At 40.9% G+C, this 14,819-nt stretch overlaps 1 protein-coding gene across 1 annotated transcript; it reads left to right on the forward strand.

Moving 5' to 3' along the window:
- Window positions 1-1,934: 1,934 nt before the first annotated feature.
- LOC141613272 (uncharacterized) lies at window positions 1,935-14,142 on the forward strand. The gene is made up of 3 exons (XM_074432007.1): window positions 1,935-2,846; window positions 12,639-13,869; window positions 13,979-14,142. The coding sequence occupies exons 1-3, from the start codon at window positions 1,935-1,937 to the stop codon at window positions 14,140-14,142; spliced, it is 2,307 nt and encodes a 768-aa protein (XP_074288108.1).
- Window positions 14,143-14,819: the final 677 nt, after the last annotated feature.

Here is a 14,819-nt window from a genome sequence, read left to right on the forward strand (position 1 = left end):
CAGGTAATTGATTTGGTCAAAGTAGCTTATTTGACCAAAATTTCAGGTAGCTTATTTTTTTTATAAGCATTTGGCAAGTAGCTTATTTAACCAAATAAGCTAACTGAAATGAAATACTACCTAGAGTAACATTTGAGATTTTAGGTACCTGATTTGATTTAATTTTTTGTTTTTACACCTTAAATTTATACTATTAAATAATTATCATATCCGTTTACGTCATTTCATCTAAATTAGTTATCTTTTCAGTTAGTTTGTCAAACACTCATTTATATAATCAGCTACCTTATCAGTTCCTAATTTTCAGCTACCTTATTAGTTACCTTTTCAGGTTTCAATTAACTTTTCAGGTTTCAGCTATCTTTTCAATAAGTTTTACCAACAGAGCCTAAATCTTTATATTTGGAAGGCATTTTACATTTATGGCTAAACTTTAATTGATTAAAATAAAGGAAAATACAAAATAATAATTCATGAGTCATTGTTCCGGTCAGAGATTTGTGCTCAGCTAACTTATTTGTCACTAAAACTTTAGAAAGACGGTTTCTCACTAAGTTATTGAGAGACCAACCTTTTGTACCCTTTTATTTATATTTCATACCCCTTTTGTTATTGATCGTATCATAGTACTTTCGTACCTATTTACATTATAAATGTACCCATTTTATCATTAATCATAATTTATACCTATTTTATTACCCTTAATACCACTTTTTCTTAAAATTGTACAATGGTCTCTCAATAAAGCTTATTAAGAGACCGTCTCTCCTAAGAGCTACTCCTTATTTGTACTTTGCTTGCAAGCTCTCATATAATAAGCTTACTGGTTACTACTATAATGGCGGTTTATTTCAACCGAGATATTTTTAAGTACGAGTGATAGTGATATTTACATCGTGTTTTGGGTTATAGACATGATGTATACTCTGGACTAGAGGTAAGATTTTGACGAGATGTTAGGCACTAAATGGGTACTTAATTACCGCAAGATCAAAATAGTAGTTACGGTAAGATAATCTGTAACAACAGTCGAAATCACCGGAATGTTTGCGGGCGGTAGTTTCGGAAACATACCCATAGTCCCACCCTTGTTTTCAGCTGATAAAACAGCTCCATTCGACTTTTCAATGGAGTGTCGTTTTCAAAACCAGTCAAAATTGTTGTAATTTTCAAGGTCACCCTAAACAGGATTCCGTTTTAATACGAAGGATTCGTACTTTCATAGTCTCTACTACACGCATTAATACCTCATCATCGCCACTCATGAATCCATGATAACTACTGATCCTCCATCTTATTTGGACGTGCGTCATGGCATGTAGTAAAAGAAAATTGTTTCATTTTTAATGACCATGGTGTTTTTTGCTCATCTTGCGGAAAATTTTGTAATGAACTACAGATAGTCTGGAATCTGTAGCCTAGCAAAAGACAAATAAAAGAAATGAAGTGAATAGAAGGAACAAGGGATTGGATAAATATATTAGGGCCGGCCTATGACATACGGAGTCTCGAGTCACGATATTGTATTTAAGCCAATAACGATTAATGAGAAAGGCAACACAATGATTAAACACAAAACATAACTTAACATGGTATCAGTGTCTTTCTCGTTCCTAAAACCCTAATCGCTCTTCCGCCTCCTCTCTCTTTCGATGACCAATCCCGACCAATCAGCCTCTGGCGCAAAGACCGAGGCAAATAAACTCGATCCCCTGTCTCCTTTTTCTCTTGCGAACCAAGAAGGTCCCGGTCAATCCATCACCCACATCCGTCTTCGCAGCGACAATTATGAAGAATGGAGCCGTTCTATGCGTACCTCCCTTAAATCTCGCCGCAAGTTCGGATTTTGTGATGGCACCATCGCCAAACCTCAGGACGATCATTTCCTTGCCCAACAATGGGAGGTCGTTCACTGTACGATCGTTCAATGGATAATGCATTCCATTGATGATTTCGTCAAAAATTCCGTTTCTTACACTGAAGATGCGCGTGAGTTATGGCTCGATCTTGAGGAACGTTTTTGCGTCGTCGACAGATCTCGGATTCACGCCCTAAAGGCCAAACTCCATGACTGCCGCCAAACCAAAGGTATGACCGTCACCACTTACTTTGGCGAATTGAAAGTTTTATGGGATGCTATTGCCAATTACGAACCACCCTTCGCTTGTAAATGCGGTGGTTGTAAATGTAACATCTCGAAAACTGCCATGGCTCGACAAGACTCAGAACGAGTCCATAAATTTCACATGGGTTTAGATGCGACTCTTTATAAAACAATACGGTCCCAACAACTCGCTCTTGACCCGTTACCTTCATTGAACCGTGTGTATCACTCCGTCCTGCAAGAGGAACGACTTGTTTCCTCACCTACTGTTATCGAGGAACCCACGGACATTATGGCCTTTGCAGTCCGTTCCGACTCCTCTGCCCCCGTCACAGCTGGTCCTACTCCGGACTGGCGCGCTTTGCGTGATGCGGAGCGACAAGAAAGGCGTAAATTATTTTGTTCTCACTGTGAAGCCAATGGTCATGAAGCTATCTCCTGTTTTATTCGCACTCAAAGGTTTCCGGATTGGTGGGGTGATAGACCCAAGACTCTCGCGGACTTAAAGGCAAAACGAGCTGCTTCCGTACGTACTCCTGCCCGTGCGAATTTTCTAGGCGGCTCATCTTCTATTCCGTCATCCGATCGTCTTAGTGGTATGTCTCCTACTTGGATAATTGATACGAGAGCCTCTCACCATGTCACTGGTGATGCGACATGGCTGACCGAACCTCAACCGATTCCTCCTTACCCGGTTACTCTCCCTAATGGGCAGAGTGTCTCGGCATCTATAGCCGGAACGGTTCGCTTGAATGAATTTTTGGTTTTACGCAATGTTTTATACGTCCCTAGTCTTACCTGCAATCTTCTTTTTGTTTCTCAATTAATTGCAGTCACTGATTGTGTTATTTGTTGGGGCTGGTGTCCTCCACAGTTAGTGCAATGACATATAAATCTCTAAAAGGATCAAAGGGTATGCTTTTGTATTATTATCAGTTGGTCCACGTTTATTAATAACGGTTGGCTTGCTAGATAAGTTTGACGTTATTGTCATACAGATGGCGGTGATCAACTGGTCCCTAAAACTCACACCTATAGGATACGTTTGAGAGATGTGACGGTATGAAAATACAGTCATGTTGATGCCTAATATGACTAAGCAGTTAGTCGGAGTTATTGACTAATTATTAGTCGAACACGATGTTGAGATAATTATTTAATACGGATTAAATAATACTGGCTAATGTGAATTAAGCGGTTAATTCGTAAATTGAATATAAACGATTATATTTAATTAATGTATATTGAATTAATTAATTATACAATATTGTCATTGTCGGACAAGTATTAATATATCGACTGAGTCATGTTACTAGTTGATATTTTAATATCCGATGACGGATGACGATTCATAATTAAAACCCGTCATATACATTTTAGCGACACGAGTTTAATAAGGAGGAAGTGGAAAACCCACTCCCTCCCTAAGCAAACCAACGGCCAACCGAGAGGAACAAAAGGAGAGCTTCTCTCCTTTTTGACCTAATCTTTTGTCATTTGCACAAAAATTAGGGTTTCGGGGCAATTTTCTCTGAAATTCTAGATCTCTCATCGAAAACCTCACAAAAACTCTCTCAATATTGTAAGGCAATTAGAGAGTAATTTCTAGCACAAGGGGCATAGTCTCAGACGGTCTTGGGTGCAACGATTAGGAGGAAATCTATATTGATTTCTGTTCATTAGGCCGAATTGCACAAGGACCCGAGGTTGATTCTTATATCTTTATCGTTTCTCTTGTATTTTTCATTTATGACAATAATCACATGTTAAAGTTGCGTTATAGTCCTTAATTTTAAGGGTTTTATACGGATATTACCCTACAAGTGGTATCAGAGCGAGGCCACGTAAATTTTTCATTGTGATTTTCATAAAACGATTTGAATCGATAATTATTTTGCATTAAAAAACCGTGCGGCCGAATTTATTTTACACGGCTGTTTTTATTTTTTTGCATTGGAAGCCGTGCCACACGGCTTACTACTGATCAGACGATAGTCTCATTTTGTTTTCGATTTGATTTTGCATATTGTTATTATAATTGTTTTTTTTTAGCAATATGTTTAGGTTTTATCAATTGTAGATTTAATTTTGTGCGTATTAGGTCCAAATTGCAATTGATGTTTTTGCCAAATCGATTATGTTTGTTATTTGCCCATGGTCTCGGCAATTAGCTGCTGAAAAAAAAAAAAATTGATGTTTTTGTCACGGTCCAGCCGTGAAAAAGAAAAAAAAAATTCGTGTTTCATTTTTTTTTCGGCCATAACATGTGCATAATACGGATTTTATGCATTCGCTTGATAGTGAAACGGTTCACTCACGTACCATTTAGTTATTTTAAAGCAATTTAAAGTAACGGATTATCATGAATTAAAATTAAGTTGATAGAAGCGGTTTTGTCACATAATTTTAATTGTTAAAAGGTGGTTTGGATAAATTTAACATAATTACGGAATTATGTCACGAATAAATTTGTTTTAGTTGATGCATTTTTATTTATCGTTACTTTTGAATGCCTTGAATGTTTTATTACGTATTTAATTTTACAAACGGTTGTAACTTAGTGTGGCCTTAGTAGAACGTGTTACCGTAATGATGGAACACGGTCTTGGTTGTATTTTGAGATCTCGCATCTCCGTTTTGGTTTTTCCTTGTATTTACAGTTTTTATTTAGAATGTAAATAGGTTTATATTTTGTATTTTTTAAATTGTAATTTTGAGAAGACCAAAGATGGAGATCAGATGCTCACTCCCGCTGCATGGACAAAGATGGAACATCAAGACAAGCTTCTCGGGTCCAACGGTGGATTCCAAAGTTGTATTATGTTCTTTTTACTAGGATAGGCCACACTAGGACTTTTATTTACGTTTTGCATTCTTTTATGTTTTTCATCGTAACGATAGTTTGCATCATATTCCGCCTAAAACCAAACCACCTAATAATTGCATGAAAACTGACTCATATAGAGGTCACGCGTTAGTTTTCTATGATATACAGATATCACACGACTTATTAGCCATCACCTAAGTTAATTCATTCACGTAATGCTAGTTTTTCGTTCACTTAAAATGAATTAAAACTAAGTTGATGGGATCTTCCTCGTATAACCAAAAATTGAGAATAGTCTTTATAGGCCAAACTCCAATGAATCCCTTCTTCGTCGGTAGGCATAATATGACCCCTTCTACGTCGGGTAAGTTGGAACTGATTGACCTATTTTATCTCAACACTATGGTCACTCGTACGATCCTGTGATTATGGTGGACTAAAGATAGGATTTACTGAAATCTATCGACCAAGAGTTCTAACGGTAGAACTAGCTAAACAGTTGGCATATCAATTTACAGAAATTGAGTCTTGGGATCACTTGTATTATTCTTGAGGGAGATCAATTATGCAAGTGCAATGAGTCTACACGTTAAAATGAATTTTAAATAGACTTAAATCACCTCGATGAGTTGCTTATTTCGTTTTGTTTTTCCTTTCTTTTTCAGTGTAGATCACGATCACTTAAACTGCTAATAACAAAATGGCTGGCCGTGCTGACGACCTAATGCCAAGTGCCACATTGGACCGTGAGTCCTGGCTTCGGATCTTCATGAATCAGATGAATCAGTCTACTCGACTGAAGAATGATGGATCAAACTTCGCGGAATGGGAGGCGGCATTACGGAATGCTGCCATTACTGACGGGAAGCTCAAATATCTGGTTGAGCCCATCCCGTCAAACCCAGGCCCCACGGCTGGAGCTAACGAGATCGCCACGTATAGCGATTTCGTTATGGAAGCAGGTGCGATAAAGAACGTACTCATTTTTGCAATGGAATCCAATTTGCAGAAACGCTTCATAGCCCAAGGTGCAAACAAGATTTTCACCACGCTCACTAAGGAATTCTCGAAAGCACCGAGAATCGTGACCTATGAGAATACCTGTCGCTTCTTTGAGGCGAAACTCCAGAAGGGCCAACCGGTTAGCCCACACATTCTCAGCATGATTGAGAATGTCGAGAAACTGGAGGCGCTTGATTGTAAGATCAGCGAGAACATCGTGATTGACCGCATGCTTCATTCACTCCACGATGGTTTTGCGCTCTTTAGAGCCAATTACTATATGAATTATTTGAAGAAAAGTCCTCACGCACTACACTCCCTTCTCGTACAGACCGAGAAGGACATGAAGTTTAGTGGGAGCCTGAAACAGGATGTTCTCGTTGTGTCAAACAAGGGCAAGGGTAAGGGCAAAGCTCAGGCAGACCTAACAGTAGGTAAACCGAAGTTTAAGAAGTCGGGATCAGGTAAGAGTGGGCCTGGTGAGTCGAGCACCTCATCAGGCGCGACAAAGAGCAAGACTGGTAACATGGAATGCCACCATTGCCACAAGACTGGGCATTGGAGGCGTACATGTCCTGTATACCATGAGGACATAAAAGCAGGTCGCGTTACTCCTGTTGGTATGTCTTCTTCTTCTTCTTCTTCTTCTTTTATTCATATGATTGAAATTAACCACGCAAGTTACGGAACTTGGGTACTAGATACTGGTTGTGGTTCTCATCTGTGTAATCATGTGCAGGGGCTCCGAAACATCGAACCCCTCGTAAAGGGTGAGGTGGACCTGCGTGTCGGGAATGGAGCACGAGTAGCTGCTGTCTCGAGGGGAACATATGTGATCCAGCTTCCTAGCGGATTTGAGTTATTGTTATATAACTACTATTATGTACCCAGTCTATCCAAAAACATTATTTCAGTTTCTGCATTTGACAAACTTGGTTTTTCATTTGTAATAGAGAATAATAGTTGCATTTTCTCATTACACGATATGATTTATGGCAAGGCAGTCTCCATGAATGGAATTTATGTTTTAGATCAGACCACCGAAATATTGCACGTAATGAATAAGAAGTTAAAGGTTGGTGACAAAGATCAAACGTATCTATGGCACTGCCGTATAGGACACATTAATGAGAAACGCGTTAAACAGCTCATACAGAATGGAGCTATCTCGGCCTTTGATTTTCAATCATTTGGCACGTGTGAATCATGTCTCATTGGCAAGATGACTCGAATTTCCTTCAAAGGTGTTGGAATGCGCGCTGCTGACCTATTAGGACTCATACACACGGATGTATGTGGACCTATGTCAATCACCGTACGAGAAGGCTATAGGTATTTCATCACTTTCACGGACGATTTAAGTAGATATGGCTATGTCTACTTAATGAAGCATAAAAGTGAGTCCTTTGAGAAATTCAAAGAATACCAGAATCAGGTACAGAACCAACTGGGTAGAAAGATTAAAACACTATGATCAGACCGTGGTGGCGAGTATCTTTCTCACAAGTTTGATCAACACCTTAAGGACTGTGGGATTGCCTTACAGTTAACTCCACCTGGAACACCTCAGTTGAATGGTGTGTCCGAACGGAGAAATCGAACACTACTTGATATGGTTCGATCCATGATGAGTCACACCGTATTGCCTGATTCATTGTGGGGTTATGCTCTTCTGTCAGCTGCTCTAATACTTAACCGAAGTCCGTCTAAAGCTGTTGACAAGACTCCATATGAACTGTGGAAGGGAACGTTCCCTTCTTGTCCTTTATACGGGTTTGGGGCTGCGAGGCTTATGTCAAGTGGAGACACGAGGATAAGCTCGGCCCGCGATCGGTCAAGACATACTTTATAGGTTATCCTAAAGGAACATTTGGTCATTACTTCTATTCGCCAACCGAACAACGTGTATTTGTTGCGGCTAGTGCGACATTCTTAGAGAAGGAATTTCTCGAGAACGCGAAGAGTAATAGAACCTTCGAGCTGTCGGAGGTTCCAGAACCAAATACCGAGCAACCATTGGAGGAACCAGTTCCTTCAATCCCGGCTGCGGTTAGTATTCCTAAGGAACCTAGGAGGTCGGGTAGAGTCTCTATTCCTCCGGACAGATACATTGGTATGGTCGAGGAACATGACATAGATGACATTCTGCTCTTAACGAGTAGTGAACCCGCAACCTATGAAGGTGCCATGACTAGTTCCGACTCAAAGCTATGGCTTGAGGCCATGCAATCCGAGATGGACTCCATGTATGAGAACAACGTATGGGATCTTGTTGACTTGCCTGCTAAGGTTCGTCCCCTTCAATGCAAATGGCTTTACAAGATAAAGCATTCTGTGGAAGGTCAACAAGGTATCTATAAAGCACGACTAGTTGCTAAAGGTTTCACCCAAGTGCCAGGTTTTCACTACGATGAAATTTTTGCACCCGTAGTCATGCTGCGTTCCATTCGGATTATCTTAGCGATTGCCGCTTTTCATGACTATGAAATTTGGCAGATGGATGTGAAAACCGCCTTCTTAAACGGTTATTTGGAGGAAGATTTGTACATGGTACAACCCGAAGGTTTCATTGATCTTGAACATCCTAAGAAAGTGTGTAAGCTTAAGCGTTCCATTTATGGACTTAAGCAAGCTTCTCGGAGTTGGAATCATCGTTTCGACCAAGTGATTAAAGAAAATGGATTTACTCGATCGGTCGAGGAACCATGTCTATATATCAAGTCGAGTGGGAGCAAGATTGTCTTCCTAATATTGTATGTGGATGACATACCCCTGATTGAGAATGACATACCTCTCTTAACTTCGGTAAAAGTATGGTTGAAGAACCATTTCCAGATGAAAGATCTGGGTGAGGCACAAAGAATTTTGGGCATCCGTATCTATCGAGATAGATCACGTCGGATGTTATCTCCCAGTCAGGAGTCTTATATAGACAAGATACTAGAGAGATTCAGCATGACTAACTCCAAAAAGGGGTTTCTTCCTATGGCTCCAGGGGTGCATTTGAGCAAGTCTCAGGCACCAGAGACACCGGAAGAGAAAGAGCGCATGACCCGGATTCCTTATGTTTCGGCTATAGGATCAATCATGTATGCCATGATATGCACACGTCCGGACGTGGCATATGCATTGAGTATGACAAGTCGATTCCAACAAAGATCCAGGTGAATCACATTGGATGGTCACAAGAACATTCTTAAGTACCTACGGAGGACTAAAGATTGGGCATTGACTTATGGAGGCGAACAAAAGCTATGCGCAACCGATTCTGCAGATGCTAGCTTCCAAACGGATCGAGATGACTCGAAATCTCGATCCGGATTCGTTTTTACTCTTAATGGCGCTGCAGATCGTTGGAAGAGTTCCAAACAAAGTGTTACAAAGAGATTCTACGACGAGTCCGAGTATTATGCCGCGTCTGAAGCTGCAAAGGAAGCGATATGGATGCTTCAATTCTTACAAGGACTATCTGTAGTGCCTAGTTCGAATGACCCGATCACCATCTATTGCGACAATAGAGGTGCCATCTTCCAGGCTAAGGAGCCTAAGTCTAGCAACAAGTCTAGACATGTACAACGGAAAGCTCATTTAATCCGAGATTACGTGGAGCAAAAGGAGGTAGTGATATAAAAGATTGCTACAGATGATAATATAGCAGATCCTCTCACTAAACCATTACGACAAGATAAGCATGAAGGGCATGTTAATTCCATGGGAATTAAACGTGTTCCTGAGTTGTATTACTCTTTTATGGATTAGATTCATTTTCTTGTGTACTCTATACGACATCATCGTTTTGATATTTATATATTTTGTTTTTCATGTGGATCTCATACGACAATTTTGAACACCACAAAGTGAATCAACAAATATTATATTTTTGGTCCTTAATCGCCCACATGAGCCGATAACTCGGCAATTATTTTGTGACGTTGGTTGATGGTGGGTTCAACGAGCCATAAGTCAAACGGTTGACTGACCAAATCACGAGGCGAGTTATACGGATATCTCGTAGGACACAATTGTGACATCGACGTGGAGTCCTAAATGTTTTATAACATTCGGTGCCGGTCGTGGATAGGACCTCCATGGTGATCCTAAGAGTCGATTCTTTTGACTATCGATTGTCTCTTGAGATTAAGGCAGATTTTGGGTGACTTTGGTTTCTTTCTCACGGTCATCCGTAACAGGGGGCCACGTAGATTTTTTCTGGGTCATTTCATGCGTGCTTAGATCGGCAGAGTCGAGTTGAAGGAAATATTCACCTTTATCAAGTACTCGATATTTCTCGGGGCCACTCGATGAGTCAGAATCGAAATGCATGGCCATGCTCGAATACGAATTCGTTTTATCAGTTAAGTTACTCTCTAGTCGGGGAAACCACTCTTGATACTGATCGATTGTAAAATACGACCTTTGCGGATCCGGATCTGCAAATTGTTTTACATTGAGTGGGAGAAATTTTAAATGGATATGAGAATCGGTTATCGCACATACACTTGTACGGACAAGTGGGAGTTTGTTGGAGCAGGTGTCCTCCAGTTATTGAGGATAACGTTATTGCACATACACTTGTACGGACAAGTGGGAGCTTGTTGGGGCTGGTGTCCTCCACAGTTAGTGCAATGACATATAAATCTCTAAAAGGATCAAAGGGTATGCTTTTGTATTATTATCAGTTGGTCCACGTTTATCAATAACGGTTGGCTTGCTAGATAAGTTTGACGTTATTGTCATACAGATGGCGGTGATCAATTGGTCCCTAAAAGTCACACCTATAGGATACGTTTGAGAGATGTGACGGTATGAAAATACAGTCATGTTGATGCCTAATATGACTAAGCAGTTAGTCGGAGTTATTGACTAATTATTAGTCGAACGCGATGTTGAGATAATTATTTAATACGGATTAAATAATACTGGCTAATGTGAATTAAGCGGTTAATTCTTAAATTGAATATAAACGATTATATTTAATTAATGTATATTGAATTAATTAATTATACAATATTGTCATTGTCGGACAAGTATTAATATATCGACTAAGTCATGTTACTAGTTGATATTTTAATATCCGATGACGGATGACGATTCATAATTAAAACCCGTCATATACATTTTAGCGACACGAGTCGGACCACGAGTTTAATAAGGAGGAAGTGGAAAGCCCACTCCCTCCCTAAGCAAACCCACGGCCAACCGAGAGGAACAAAAGAAGAGCTTCTCTCCTTTTTGACCTAATCTTTTGTCATTTGCACAAAAATTAGGGTTTCGGGGCAATTTACTCTGAAATTCTAGATCTCTCATCGAAAACCTCACAAAAACTCTCTCAATATTGCAAGGCAATTAGAGAGTAATTTCTAGCACAAGGGGCATAGTCTCAGACGGTCTTGGGTGCAACGATTAGGAGGAAATCTATATTGATTTCTGTTCATTAGGCCGAATTGCACAAGGACCCGAGGTTGATTCTTATATCTTTATCGTTTCTCTTGTATTTTTCATTTATGACAATAATCACATGTTAAAGTTGCGTTATAGTCCTTAATTTTAAGGGTTTTATACGGATATTACCCTACATTATTAGCTTCACTAATTCATCTTGTCACATTCAGGACCGGTCTTTGAGGACGAGGATTGGAGTCGGTGAGTTACGGGACGGCCTCTATTTACTGCGTGCTGTGGTCAAGCCAACTATCCATCGGGTGAGCGTTGATTCTTTTGAGTTGTGGCATCGACGCCTTGGCCACCCATCTAATAAAATAGTTAAACTTTTACCTTGTGTTAGTAATTCCAGTTCTCAGTCGGATTATATTTGTGATACTTGTCATGAAGCTAAACATAGCCGCAGCTCTTTTGATTTGAATGAAAATAAGGCCTCAGCTATTTTTGAGTTAATTCATTGTGATTTATGGGGTCCCTATCAATCTCCGTCTACCTGTGGGGCTAAGTATTTTATCACGATAGTTGATGATTTTTACCGTATTGTTTGGGTTTATTTGCTCCTCGATAAGCGTGAAGTTACTGACACGTTTTTGAGTTTTTTTGCCTCTGTTAAAACTCAATTTAATACTGTTGTTAAAACGGTTCAATCGGATAATGGGACGGAATTCTTTCATATGGTCGATTTTTTCACCAAAAATGGCGTCTTGTTTCGCACGTCCTGTGTCGGGACCCCACAGCAAAATGGTCGTGTCGAGCGTAAGCATAGACATATTCTTAATGTTTCAAGCAAATTTACCGATCTCTTTTTGGGGTGAATGCATTTTAACGGCGGCCTATTTAATTAATCGCACTCCGTCTCATCTTTTGCATAATAAAACACCCTATGAAATTTTATTTGGCTCGGCACCTATTTATACTCATATTCGCACCTTTGGGTGCCTCTTTTTTGCTCACAATTTGCACACCAATGGGCGACAAATTTGCTAAACGAAGTCAAAAGTGCTTGTTTATCGGATACCCACACAATAAAAAGGGCTGGAAATTCTTTGATCTTGTTACTCAGGAAAATTTTATAAGCCGGGATGTATACTTCTATGAGAATAGCTTCCCTTATATTACAGATACCCATCTCTCTTCTAGCTCGAACTCGGTTCCTAATTGTGACGATGGCCCCTTGTCCTCTCCTGATCCGTGTGACCCCACAGACCCCATGGACCTCACGGAGCCTTCACCTAATGATACGGGTTCTGGGGACGGCTCCAGTACAGTCTCGGTCAGCCCTTGGTTACGGGTTCCTCGGGTACGGGTCCTCCTCTTGATGATTCAGGTGCTTCCTCGGGTTCGGCTTCAGCTGACAATCCGGATGCTACTGCTCCTCCTGTCGAAATGGGTCGTGGCAAGAGATCTAAGATACCATCGACCCACCTTAGTGGATATGTTGTTGGCACCGCATGCATTTCTTCCGATTCCGACTCACCGCCTGACTCACCTCGATCCTCAGGTACTCCATATGCTCTAGCAAATTATGTTTCATGTAACAATTTTTCTTCGAAACATCGAGCTTCTCTTGCAGCCATCACCACGGGTGTCGAACCCCCAACCTTTCGAGCAGCTCTCGCAGATCCCCGTTGGTGCAAAGCTATGGCAGATGAAATTGCAGCACTTGAGAATAATGCCACCTGGGAATTATCCACTCTTCCACCGGGGAAAAAGGCGCTCGATTGTCGTTGGGTTTTCAAAATTAAATATAATTCTGACGGCAGTATTGAACGCTATAAGGCTCGTCTAGTTATCTTGGGTAATCATCAGGTGGAGGGTATTGATTACGGTGAAACTTTCGCACCTGTGGTAAAAATGGTCACTATTCGGGCTTTCTTAGCTGTAGCTGCTGTAAAGAAATGGGAGCTCCATCAAATGGATGTGCACAATGCCTTTCTTCACGGCGATCTTGACGAGGAAGTCTATATGAAACTCCCCCCCGGTTTTGGAAACGGAAAGGAGGGAAAGGTCTGTCGGTTATGCAAATCCCTGTACGGCCTTCGACAAGCTCCTCGTTGTTGGTTCGCCAAACTAGCGACTGCTTTGCGCCGGTATGGTTTTACTCAGTCTTATTCTGATTACTCTTTGTTCAGCTACACACAAGATACTGCCCCCCTTCACGTCTTGGTTTATGTGGATGACCTCGTGGTAGCCGGTAATGATTCTTTGGCCATCTCGAAGTTTAAGCGGTATCTTGGTGACTGTTTCCATATGAAAGACTTAGGTGTCTTGAAATATTTTTTGGGTATTGAAGTTGCCCGAAACTCCGAAGGAATTTTCTTGAGTCAACGAAAGTATGCCCTTGACATTATCTCTGAAACTGGATTGCTGGGTTCCAAACCTGTCTCCACTCCCATTGAACAGAACCACACGCTTGGGGTGGACACGGGCGAATTCCTTGAGGATATCGAGTCCTATCGACGACTTGTTGGGCATCTTGTTTATTTAATTAGCTGTAACACGGCCCGATCTCTCTTATGTTGTCCACACCTTGTCTCGCTACTTGAGTAAGCCACGCAAGGTTCATTATGACGCAGCTCTTCGTGTTGTTCGCTATCTCAAAGGTAGCCCGGGTCAAGGCATTCTTCTTCGTTCTGATAGTGAGCTGGTTGTCACAGGCTGGTGTGACTCCGACTGGGGAAGTGATCCTTCTACTCGAAGGTCGGTTTCTGGGTGGCTTGTTTTCCTTGGTGCCTCCCTTATTTCTTGGAAGACAAAGAAGCAGTAGACGGTCTCCTTATCTTCAGCCGAGGCCGAATACAGGGCGATGACAGCTCTCCTTTGCGAGTTAAAATGGGTCAAAGGATTGCTACTCAGCCTAGGCGTGTCCTTTTCGTCTCCCATGAATGTCTACTCCGATAGTCAGTCCGCAATTCAACTCGCTCAAAATCCCGTTTTTCACGAGCGAACGAAGCATATCGAGATTGATTGTCATTTCATTCGCGATGCAATTACTGATCGTTTAATTCGTCCCTCTCATGTATTGACTAAGGATCAAATAGCTGATATTACAAAGGCCTTAGCATCGACTCAATTTGTATTTCTCCTCCGCAAACTGGGCATTCTTAATCTTCATGCTCCAGTTTGAGGAGGGGGGGTATTAGGGCCAGCCTATGACATACGGAGTCTCGGGTCACGATATTGTATTTAAGCCAATAACGATTAATGAGAAAGGCAACATAATGATTAAACACAAAACATAACTTAACAAAATAGCACCTAGCTGAATTCACCTAGTTCTATTACAACTATTAAAAGTCAAATCCTGCGATGCTTCTACTTCAATAATAAATTAGAAGATCGGCAATTTCCATTCGTTTAAGGGACGCAGAAAGTTATAGAATGTATGAGTGCATTACACAATCTGTCAGTAGAGTAGTTCAGAAAGCAGCTTGGGGTGAAGGG

The sequence above is a fragment of the Silene latifolia genome, chromosome 11 (genome assembly GCF_048544455.1).
Source record: "Silene latifolia isolate original U9 population chromosome 11, ASM4854445v1, whole genome shotgun sequence".
Lineage (NCBI taxonomy): Eukaryota > Viridiplantae > Streptophyta > Magnoliopsida > Caryophyllales > Caryophyllaceae > Silene > Silene latifolia.

Coding starts and splice junctions, on each gene's coding strand:
- LOC141613272 (XM_074432007.1), top strand. CDS start 1,935: ATGCATTCCATTGATGATTTCGTCAAAAATTCCGTTTCTTACACTGAA. Junction 2,847..12,638: donor CGGCATCTATAGCCGGAACG/GTTCGCTTGAAT, acceptor GGACGGCTCCAG/TACAGTCTCGGTCAGCCCTT. Junction 13,870..13,978: donor TCTTGTTTATTTAATTAGCT/GTAACACGGCCC, acceptor GCTATCTCAAAG/GTAGCCCGGGTCAAGGCATT.